Genomic DNA, 12303 nt, shown 5'->3' on the forward strand with positions numbered 1-12303 from the left:
CGCACATGTGTGATAGTCGTTTCCAACTCTAGAGGCCGGTGCTCATCTCCATTTCAAAGCCGAAGAGCCAGCGCTTGTCCGAGGACGTCTCCGTGGTCATGTGGCCGGCATGACTAGGCGCCAAAGGCGCACGGAACGCTGTTACCTTCCCACCATAGTGGTCCCTATTTTTCTACTTGTATTTTTACGTGCTTTCGAACTGCTAGGTTGGCAGAAGCTGGGACGAGTAACAGGTGCTCACTCTGCTATGTGGCACTCGGGATTTGACCCGCCAAACTGCCGACCTTCTGAACAACAGGCTCAGCATCCTAACCCACTAAGCCACCGCATCCCTCTTTGAAAAGAATAAGTGGATAATTGAAGTGGCAATATCAGGAGGTAGTAGAAGACAAAGAATTGGAAAAGATCACCATGTATCAAGATCTGAAATGTGAAACTAAAAGATTATGGCATAAACCAATCAATGTGCGGTGCAAAATGCTACACTTAGAACCACACATAAACTACAGTGATACATTATGATATTCTAGGTTCTTGAGAAGAACTTGATGCATATGAAGACGAACAACAGCTAACAAACTGGCAGCTGTGACTTCACATTGTTGTGAGCAACAAAAATAATACTTAGAATTCAAACAAACACCAGATTTTAATCATTGTCAATAAGAAAGAAAGAAAAATCTAGATAGCGGACTTTTCAGTACTGGAGATAGCAGAATAGAAGAGAGAGAATAAAGATCTGCAAATAGGAATAGAATAACTGTGGCAAAAAGAAAGCAAATATAGTACCAAGAGGTACCTTGCAGATAATACTAAAACATCTGGAGTAGGGGTCCCCAACCTATGGGCCGCGACACAGTGCCATTGGGCCACGTGAGTGGCTGGTCGCAAATGTGGGCATTCACGGCCCCACTCACTTGAGTGTCACAGGTGTTCGTGGCCCCACTTATGCTAGTGCTCCACAGCCCCACTCGTGCAAGCAACAGATGTTCGTGCACACATGCGCACACATTCACTCCCCCCACAAAACCATCCCTTCTTTCCCACTTCCCCCCACTCCAGGCTGCCAACCCTGAAAGGGACCTCTAATCTGGAGCACCACTGAAACACCACTGGCATTGATAAAACCACTGTCAACTGCAAAAGGCAGTTTTACTTGGAACAACTTACCTTGTGTGATGATACCTTTAACACCATCAAACACCATCTGCTTATTACAGAACCTTGGGAAGGGTTCAATAGGTTGATAAAAATGCCAAATCTAGCCTTAGCGTCTGGTTGACTGTGCAACCAACCATAATAATGCTTTAAATAAGAACAGTGTCCCTGGATTTTATTACTATTCTTCTAGGTGTGCAGTCAATTCAGTGGTAGTGAATTTGTTTACCCAGATAGCTCATGTTACTGCTTGAGGTCTACTATCTGCTCAAGAGACTACACAACTCTTTCTAGATCACACTTTCCAATATAGGTGCTTACTCAGTTATGCGATATTAGACTGTGGCTTTCAATTTATATCCAAATTTTGGAGATGGAACACTTTATTTGAATGGTACTTTTATTGCTATGTCTCATTAACCAGATAATTGGATTGATTTATTGCATTTTACAGAATCTATCTATAACATCTCACCACATTCGTCCATCAGTGTGTTGGCCTTTCAAGCACTCTACAGCAGGGATGTCAAACTGCTGGCCCGTGGGCCGGATGCATCATGCGGAAGCCGTGCCCACCCCATTGCCAGCAGTGGCAAAACCGTCCTGATACATTGCGTGATGTCACGTGACATTGTGAGTTTGACATGTCTGCTCTACAGTTATCACCTATGGATCTTGCCCTCCATTTCTCCTGCCTCCATTGTTTTCACCAGGAAACATAAGCTACACAACTTTCATTAAAGTAGTAGTTAGCTTTAGCCAAGGCTGCGCACAAATGAGCAGCAGATGCTTGTAGGCAAGAGGACACCAAGATTCTAAAGAACATTTGGTGTTGTTTTCCACTGCATTTCTTGCTTCATCCCACCTATCCAAAAAGCTAGAATCCAAGCTTATTAGCGGCTTTTCAGCCCTATAAGACAGATTAGAGCAAGAAACCGATGCCAGCTGTGCCAAAAACTACTTTTATTAAGATTGGCTATAACAGAAGTTTACAAATCCGAATGTGTTTCTCCTCTGTTTTTTATTTCCATGTGAATTTGGAGATGTATCTCTGAGACAATTTCATACCAGTGTTTATGCAATGTTTATGTTTGTTGTCTTGATAACAGAACTTCCCTCTCTTTGTCAAGGTCATCCTCTTTACTATATATACCTCTTCCCTGTTACACATCAGATTATCCCAGTGACCATCCTTCTGCAATTGCCTGCTTTAGCCTTGATTAATCTGGTATTTTTCACCGGTTACTCCCTGTCAAAGAGGAAATGCCTTCTGCCATGTGTCCTGGTAAATGAAGAAAGGAATGCAAGGCAAAACATAATGTGGACTCCAGTTATAGGAAGGAATACGTAGAATAACTGAATTGAATACCCTGCATTGAAGGGATTGTGGGAGGGAGCAAAGGATTATCTGCCAGTTCTATCTGAAATTTTCACACAAAACCTGTCCTGTCAACTGCATCCAGAATTGCCAGATACTGACTCTGGAATGAAGAAGAATCTTTCTTCCCTGCCAAGTCAGATTCTTCAGTTGCAGTTGCTGTACAACAGGAGAATAAGAGGCACTTTCCAATTCCATCTCCATCAGATTTATTTACTGACCTTGACAAGCTGCTAAACTCATCTTCACACAAAAATGATTATGTTCCCATTGCCCTTGATGAGTTCTCTGCCCCATTATCATGTGCAGCAGGGGAGGTATGTTTCTGGCAGGGGAAATAATATAAAGTATTGAGCTTGGGAAGGGCGAACAGGAGAATAAATGTTTAGAGATAAGAAAAGACAACTTTGTCTTGAGAAAGTGGAAAGCACAAGAGAGAAATTCAAAATAAACCTGCCTTGATTTTTTTTTTTTGGCATAAGATAGAAACTTTCACAGGCTTTCAAGATTCTGTTTTTCTATCATATGTTAACAGAAAGCTTTTCTACAGTTCTGCTGCTTTTGTTTCTTGACTCTGCCTACCTTAAAGGTCTGACGCAACTCAAGTCAACTTTAGGTCACAATTAAATCCTATAATTAATTTGTAGCCGTTACCTATGAAGTAGAAATATTTTAACTCATAATTTCAATAAATGAACACAAATTCTCAAAATGCATTTTTTTTCTTCTAAAAACCCTGCCAACATTTAAAAAGCCCAACAAGACACACTTGGAATTATTTCTCACCGTTCTTCTGGAGTATCTACATGAAATGTTCTTTCTATCACAGTGGTCCACTGAAGACATCGAATAATAAATGTGTTCGGTTTTGGTCTCTCTGTTTTCATTAGTTGGCATTCTAGAAAAATAATATTTTTAATAACATACTGAAACATAGTACTCTGTTATAAAATACATATAGTTGCATGCACATTCAGTCTCTCACACAATATGCATACACATTTACTCCACTCCTTAGGAGAAAAATAATTAAGTATGTGTGAAAATGAGCTGGAATAAAACAAAATGAGTTATCTTCAGTTAAATCCAAATGCTGACAAATTTCCAACAACAGATGAAAGGTCATTTATGATCCCTTTCCTTTGCAGTTCCTGGCAGTATCCCCATCAAATCTTTAGCATCAGGTCAGATGACATTCTAGATTACAAGGAGAAAAAGTGCCTCTGCAAAATACATACACACTCTTCCCTCACCAATAATTCAGTGGATCAAAACATGTGGCTGCCTGAATCTTCCTTTCAAAGATAACACCAAAAATAAGAACAATGTATTATAAATGAATATGATAAACCTTTAGTATGCACAAATCACTTTTATTAAAATTGCTACTTATATTTATTAATTTTCTTCTTTTTCACTTGAGTGTCCTCCAGATGTTTTAGATTAGTTTAAATCTCAGAAAGTTTAACCAATAGTCAAATATCATTGAACATGTAGCCTAACAAGCAGAGCACACCATACTATTCCTTAGTAGTACATTTCAAAACAAGGAAAGTAACTTTCCAGTATGGGTAGGTTTTGCTGACCAACTGGCTTAAGCAATAAACCAAAATTATGACAATGCTGAAAAATAACTTTGCAAACAAGATGTGCATTTATGACATTCACAGCTTATCTCTCAGTCATGTGTTCACCATTTCAGTGCTTTACACTTTTTTTTTCTCTCTCCCACCCCATCACAGAATATAGAGATTCCAAAAACAATCTCTTTAAGCAATCTCCTGTGCTTGACCCATTTTTTTCCTCCTTTCTCCACCTCACCTTGCAAAGCAAAGAGACTGGAGAGGTTGGGATTACAAAAGAGTAAACTTATTCCTCTGCAATGATTGTAAATTCAAACATTATTTCCCTTCTTGCTAATGGATGAGCATTCTGAGGTTGGAAGAGTGGAGAAAGGAAAGCTGAAATAAAACCATAAGTACAGTCCCAGTTACATGATTTTCTACTTAGCAACCAAACTGCCAGTCACCATTGTGTTCACTAATTGAGTACTATCTATATATAACTATTTCATTGCCCTGATTATTTATTTATTCAATTTCTAAAGCTGCCCAGCTCAACCAAATGACTCTGGGAGGTTTACAATTCTTAGATTATAAAACAATTAAAAAGCACTTAAACAATAAAAAATCCACAAAATAAATAAGTATAAATAGCAGCTATGATGATTAACTGACCAACAGTAAAGTCAAGTAACAGCTCCCTTAATACATTCCAAGACCAAGACCTAGGTACCTAGGGAAGTTTTTAAAGCTTTGTGAAAGGCCAACAGAGTTGGGGCCTTTTTATTTGTGTGGGGACACTTGTCTGCACTATGTACACAAACTTTGTACACAGACTTTTACAACAGTGTGAAATAGTCATGAGTCCCTTCGAACCCACAAGAGATCTAAGTCCAGCCCACCTTGAATTCCTTTCTATTCTTAACTCCTGCTAATTCAAGGTTGACTCAGCCTTCCATCCTTCCGAGGTAGGTAAAATGAGGACCCAGATTGTTGGGGGCAATAAGCTGACTTTGTAATAATGCCGCTTGGGGGGGGGGGCAAAAGCCCTAATAAGCAGGCATATACATAGAATGAAGGCTATTGCTAAGCACATTGGTTTGTGCTTAAATTGTAAGCCACCCCGAGTCTTCGGAGAAGGGCGGGATATAAATGGGATTAAAATAATAATAAAAAAAATAATTTCCCTTGACCCTTAGTAGTTCAGATTCTTATAGAGAGCTTAAGCTTACAATAAAACTTTATACACATTTGAACTGCCTGAATCTCCTGATTTCCCTAGTGCATGACAAGCTTAAATATTTCCTAATAAGGAACTTCAAATTTCTAGAGCATACATTTGAAAAAAGTACAACGGATAATTTAACAAATCGGACAAATCAGAAAATGCCCACTGATACAGTTATATCATGAATACAAGTGCATATATAAGTACGACCCGCCCTTTGGAATATCTTACCCTCTAAGGCAGAGGTGTCAAACTGCCAGCCTGTGGGCTGGTTGCATCATATGGAGGCCACGCCCACCCCAGCTCTGGCAATGCAAAAAAAAGAAATCACGATAAGTCACGACACATCACCTGCTGCGGCGACTTTGACACCCGTGCTCTATGGTAAGATTTGCCCCACCTTCTTATCCTTTCATAAGAGCCAGAAGACCTAGCTCTGCCAGTTGGCCTGAGGACTAAATGGAGGAGTTTCATGCTGGAGATGGCTGCTGGGTTGATGGCAGACTCCACCTACCCCTTGCTCTTTGCTCTCTGCTGTCCATCTTTTTGTTATATTGATGTATTTTCATTGTGTTCTTTTTCCTTATTTTATTTTGTTCTATTATTTTACTTCTGTTTACACTCTTTTCATTTCTTCCTTTTTATTGTTTGTTGTAAGCTGCCTAGGGTAGCCTCTTGGCAAGATAGGCAACAAACAAATTTAATGAATATATTAATTTATTCATTTTACTTATATAGCCGTCCACCCCTTTCTGATGTGACTCTAGGCACATTGCAATAAAATACATAAAATACACAATATAAAAAATAAAAATAAAACACACATCAGCCAGACATTATTCAACCAATCATCCACATAGCCAAGAAATGAACTCTACCCACACTCAGAGCCCCAGGCTTGAGCAGAAAACCATGTTTTCAAGATCTCATGAAAGGTCAACATGAGCAGGGCCAATTTAATTTCAGGAGGGATGATGTTCCAAAGAACAGATGCCACCGCAGAAAAGGCTCTCATTCTGTGCACTGTCTGCTGACATTCCTTAACCAACAGTACCCAAAGTATGTTCCTCTTGCCAGATCTGGTGGGGCAGGCAGAGATAATTGGTGAGAAGCAGTATGTGCATGTGTGTGTGTGGGGGGGGGGGAGAAACTTCTTTCATAGAATGTGCTCAGGCTCATGGGCAAATGTGTTCCTACTGCTAAGTTTGTAAGCCGCCCTGAGTCTTCGGAGAAGGGCGGGATATAAATGGAATTTTAAAAAAAAGGGAAAATCTATCTTTGCTCTGTCTTTTAGGCATCCTTCTGCAACCTCTAGAGCACAGCATTATAGCTAACGATTGAGGCCTGTTGCTTCATTTTTTAATATGACTATTTGTTTCCCATTCATTTTTTAAATTGAAAACTAAAAAGAATATAAATTTAGCTAGGGCAAGAGTTTGACAGATACTAAGGAATGTGTTTGCAGGAGAATTATGCCCCTGGCCATTATTACAGTAGGTGGACCAAGAATAAGCACCTGCAGGAAATACCTACAGTAGGACTTCTATCTCTCCATATATTGTTTTTGTCAAAGTATTTAATTAAAAAATACTATTTTAAAATTTAAAATTATTTTAAGAAAAGGTATATTATTTGAAACATAAACAACCAATTAAAATTAACATTCCAATTTTGAATAATTAATTCAGCAGCCAAAAAAAGCAAGTTCATTTGAAGTACTTTTTGGCCTTCCAATTGTTTTTTAACTGTAACCAAAATTATTGCAAACTACAAGTATCCTCAAGCATCCATCAGCACAGGAAGACGTATCTGTGGGTACATTAGCCCATTATTCCCACGCTGCTTCTCCCCCTACCCATTCCACATAACCTTGACCCATTCCACTTACTCTCTATTTCTATTTTTTCCATTCTTTCACACAAGCACATTCACAATTAGCCAAATGCAGATATATATCCATACTGGAACTCCGCAGAACTTTGGATTTGATTCCAAAGTTGTTCAAAGTAAGTGTTGGTGTAAATATAACACCTCTCTGCAACTAATAAACAAAATCTGCACCACTATTCAGTATTCTATAGCACAGTGATGGCAAAACTTTTAGAGATCAAGTGCCCAAACTGCAACCCAAAACCCACTTATGTATCGCAAAGTGCCAGGGCCGCATCAGCATTGTGGTGCCCTCAGCGGGGCAGGGAGGCACCTCTGAGTGCTGCCTCTGGCACGCAAAAACTGGGGGCGGAAAAATGGGCCACCATACTCCAAGGCTCAAAAATGGCCGCCACCACGCCGCAGGGTGAAGATACAAGGCACTGCACCATGCAAGAATGGGGCAGGGCTAATGAATATCAAGCAGGCACTAGCCCCACCCCATTTGCATCGTGTGAGTGCTTGCAGCCCTGTGCGCTCATGCATGCATGTAAAATGCTTCCCCCTCCCTTTTCTTCTAATCCACCAATCAACAATGGTTGGTGACCTCTGCGCTACCAACTCTACTCAAGGTTGCTAATCGGCCACTTCGCCTCCTTTGTGCTGGGCGGGGCTCCTGCTCCAGGCGGCAGTGGAAGCCTGATGGACCTGCTGCTGGCAGCAGTAGCATGCGTGCCAATAGAGAGGGCTCTGAGTGCACCTCTGGCACGCGTGCCATAGGTTCGCCACCACTGCTATAGCACATACAGAAGGCAAGTGTGCAAATTCAGGAAAAAATGCAACTGCTTTAATGAGCTGAAAACAGATGCAACATTCACAAACCCCAACTGAGCCAAATCACCTTTTCAGAATAAAATCTGATGTTCTGCTCAATTCCAACAAATATAACTTTAAAGCAGTGAAAAGTTTCTCTTCTATTTTTTCTCTCAGGATGTATTCCTATCACAAAACTCCCATCTCACATGAACTATACTTTGCCCTTGCAGCCTAAATCTCTCGTTGCTATTGAAGAGTAAATTGAAACTCTGAAAAAGTTTCTTAGCCAATAGTAATGAGATTTATAAACTTAAGCTACTTTGGTATTACAAATGATGCCATTAATTTATGAGCCTGAATTTCCCTCACCTCTGTAATTAATTTACTTTGAATTACAAATAGTCCTTAACTTACAACCATTCACTTGGTAACTTTTTGAAGTTACAACAGCACTGAAAAAATCATGACCATTTTTCACACTTACAAGCATCGCAGCATGGTCAAAATTCAGACACTTTGCAACTGGCATGCATTATCTGGAAATTAACATAAAGTACAATAGTGCTTTGGATTGTCGTAAGACAATAAAAAGCCAATGCACAAAATATTCATTTGTGTACTTTCTTCCCTCTATTTGCTTCTAGACATTACCTACTTCAATATATTTTAGTTCACATCTTTTGTACACTGAATTCAACAGAATAATAGTATGTGGAGAAATATGAAATATGGATAACACAGTATTTTGATTAATTTTACCTTCTTAAAAGAAAGATATTGATCCCACTGATATTGAATTATAATTTCCTATACATATATATAGGCCCAGCACAACTGCACCACAATGCCTCCCTTTAAAAAGTCTTTGATGGGGCTGAGGTTTTACAGCAACTCTGTTTTCACAAGGCTGCTCTTTGTTCTCTGCAGCAGTGAGGGAATTTCTGTTAATCTTCTTGTCCCTTTTAGGCATCATGGCTAACTGTAGTTTAATGAAGAGAAGGGTGAGGTGTGACATGATAGCAGTGTTCCAATATCTCAGGGGCTGCCACAAAGAAGACGGAGCCAGGCTGTTCTCCAGAGCACCTGAAGGCAGGACAAGAAGCAATAGATGGAAACTAGTCAAGGAGAGAAGCAACCTAGAACTACGGAGAAATTTCCTGACAGTTAGAACAATTAACCAGTGGAACAACCTGCCTCCAGAAGCTGTGTATGCTCCAACACTGGAATTTTTTAAGAAGAGACTGGACAGCCATTTGTCTGAAATGGTATAGGGTTCCCTGCCTTAGCAGGGGGTTGGACTAGATGACCTCCAAGGTCCCTTCCAACTTCTTCTTCTTTCTTCTTTCTTCTTTCTTCTTTCTTCCTTCTTCTTCTTCTTCTTCTTCTTCTTCTTCTTCTTCTTATTTATTATTATTATTATTATTATTATTATTATTATTATATTATCTCAATGTAGTGCATCACAAAAACATAGCTCAAACTACTTTACAGTGATGAAATAAAAGCACACAGACAAAAATGGGTATGAGAGCATTATGAAAACTATTCAAATAGTACAGCAATCATAAAGAGGTGATTGATTCAGTTTTGTTAACTAAACATTCAAATAATTTGATACATTCATGTAACACAAAATTATGATGAAGATGAGATCCTCTAGGGCAGAGGTCTCCAACCTTTTGGGCAACAGGGACCGGTTCCATGGAGAGAGGTTTTTCTGCGGACCAGAGGGGGCCTGGTTTCGTGTATTGTCTGCATCCCGCGGATGGGCATTTGCTTGTTTGTGCAGCCCAGTTTCTGGCATGCTGCGGCCAGTGCCGGTCCATGGACCAGGGGGTTGGGGACCCCTGCTGTAGGACAGAGGTCTCCAACCTTTGCAGGCTCGCGGACCGGAGGGAAGGAAAGTAGCTTCAAAATTGGTGTGCGCGCATGCGCATAGGACCATACACACTGGCGCGGCACTAGCAGCCCCATTTGCACATGTGGCATGTGCTGGTGCCATGCACATGCGCGAACGGCCCCGCAACCCATCTTCAAGTGACTTAGCCAGAGGGAAATACTTATATAGCATCAGATTGCTAAAGTATCAGAAAAGTAAACATTGTCAAAAAATATAAAAACAATGAGAGGCTCATTGACAGACCATAGTAGCTCCATATTTTATTACTGGATCCCTTGTACAATAAGCTTTTATCCCTATAATCTATAATAGTACTATAATTACCTATGTAATTATAATTTCAGATTTTTGCTGTTCTAGTGTGTTTTAAAGAATACTGTAGACAAAGTGGCATTTATAGAAAAATGATGACAGAAAATGAACAAGAATGTCTTTTGTAATGCATAAATTAGATTTGTTTAAAAAGCAAGGAAAACAGAAATTGGAAAGAGGCCTTTAACAGGAAAATTGCTCCATTATACTTAAATCTTCTCCCTCAAATTCCAAAACTCAAAAAAATCACTCATCCTTTCTATTCATACCCACAATGTCTTCTGAAGTCATCCTGCAGACCATGGAGTTAAGTTGAAGCTTAAAAGTTGTTCACCCCTAAAATAAAGGCTTCATTTTGAATTAGGATAATATAAAATTAATAAAATAATCCCAGGAGAATTTTAGTACTGTTTAATAGAAAATTAGAACTTCACCGGCTTATTTTAAAAGTTTTTAATCAATCAATTTTTATTACAGTCACAGACAAGCAAAAATGTTTTTAAATATAATACTATAAAAATAAAATAAAAATATACTAAATTTAACAGAGTAGAGAGCAAGGGTTTTACCACTTGATAACTTAGCACTATGTTTTAATCTAGCAGCTGAGGAAAATGGACATTTCTCCTTTATTCCTGAATAACAAATAAAAATTATGAAACATGAAATCTGTTAGTGTGAATCAAATAAAATTAAGTACTCACTAGCCATCTAACAAGTGAATTGTTTCAAAGGTAAGATTGGTGGAAGAAAGAATTGGAAAGTTTAATAGTTGAGTTCATATTGAAATCATGTTTTATTTTAGGAAGACAGAAAACGTCTAAATGCAAAGCTACACCTTTCTTCTAGAATTCCAGGATAGTAATACAGGTAGTCCTCACCTTCAACCATTCATTTAGTGACTGTTTGAAGTTACAACAGCACTGAAAAAAATGACTTATGCCTGTTTTTCACACTTACGACCACTGTAGCATCCTCATGGTCATGGGATCAAGATTCAACTGACATGTACTAATGTCAATTATACTAATGTCAAGTATACTAAGTATACTACTAAACTATACACTGTCCCAGGGCATATGATCACTATTTGTAACTTTCCCAGCTAGCTTCCAACAAGCAAAGTCAATGGTGAAAGCCAGATTCACTTAACAATTACAGTAATTTGCTTAACAACTGCAGGAAAAAAGATTGTAAAATGAGGCACAACTCACTTAACAACTGCCTCTCTTAACAAAGGAAATTTTGGGCTCAATTCTGGTCATAAGTCAAGGACTGCCTGTAAAGTAGTCTCTGCAGACAGCACAGAATTTCCAGCATAGGAAGAAGAAAATGGCTCTAGAAATTCTACTTTATATGCAACCAAACAAATATCAGTCACTGATACTGATTTGATGCCTTCTTCCGGTGAAGAGAGCCAACTGAATACACGCCCAGGGAGGGATCCCTGAAGGGTTTTCCCCTGGGCTATAGCTCTTCAACTACTAACAGAAGGAACTGGCATCCCTTCAGTTTATATGACTCTCCTGGGTTAGAGAAAGTCTTAGAATTACCCCTCAAGAACCTCCGATACAGCGGAGGTCTGCAAGTAACTTCAGGAGCTGCACTTTGAAGCAACTGCATGCCGAAAGCTGGGAGGAGGGGCTGCAATTTGTTCATCTTGAAAAAGCAGCCACTTTGAAATTTACTTTTCAAATGGACAGTAAGTTGTACCTTAATTGCTTAATCACCTTTAAAGACTATTAATGAAGTTAAAAGAGGCTCTTTTCCGTCACGGCCTGCTACTCCTTTTTGAAGGCCTGCACCATTTTGGGGATTCCTTCAGGATTAAGCAATAAGGAAGAAGGCTGCTACGGCAAGCCAAAATAAGAAAATGTAGAGGGGGGAAAAAGCAGACACAAAGACAGAAAGTTGTGGTTTTAATTTATCATTTGTAGTATGTTGTAGCTTGTTCTGCTTTGCTGTGCGTGGCTAAAACCTTCTGATTTTTATGACTCTTTGACCAAAGAGAGAGTCAAGATGGAGGAGCAAATTATTAGAGTATTTGAAAAATCAGTTTGTAGATCAGTTGTGTTCCAAG

The 12303-nt window shown here is 39.3% G+C and overlaps 1 protein-coding gene across 18 annotated transcripts in view; it reads right to left on the bottom strand.

The window, feature by feature from the left end:
• Window positions 1-12303, bottom strand: part of AKT3 (AKT serine/threonine kinase 3) — a 181080-nt gene that overhangs the window by 86728 nt on the left and 82049 nt on the right. For all 18 annotated transcript variants that reach the window (XR_014490886.1, XR_014490887.1, XR_014490888.1 and 15 more), the window contains one exon: window positions 3323-3434. Coding sequence is in view for 14 of the 18 variants with exons in the window: in XM_083349923.1 (XP_083206049.1) it covers window positions 3323-3434 (112 nt within the window). In the remaining 4 variants the exon portion in view is untranslated. The remainder of the gene's footprint in view (window positions 1-3322; window positions 3435-12303) is intronic.

Source organism: Vipera ursinii, assembly GCF_947247035.1.
Source record: "Vipera ursinii genome assembly, chromosome: 1".
In the NCBI taxonomy this organism is placed as follows: Eukaryota; Metazoa; Chordata; class Lepidosauria; order Squamata; family Viperidae; genus Vipera; species Vipera ursinii.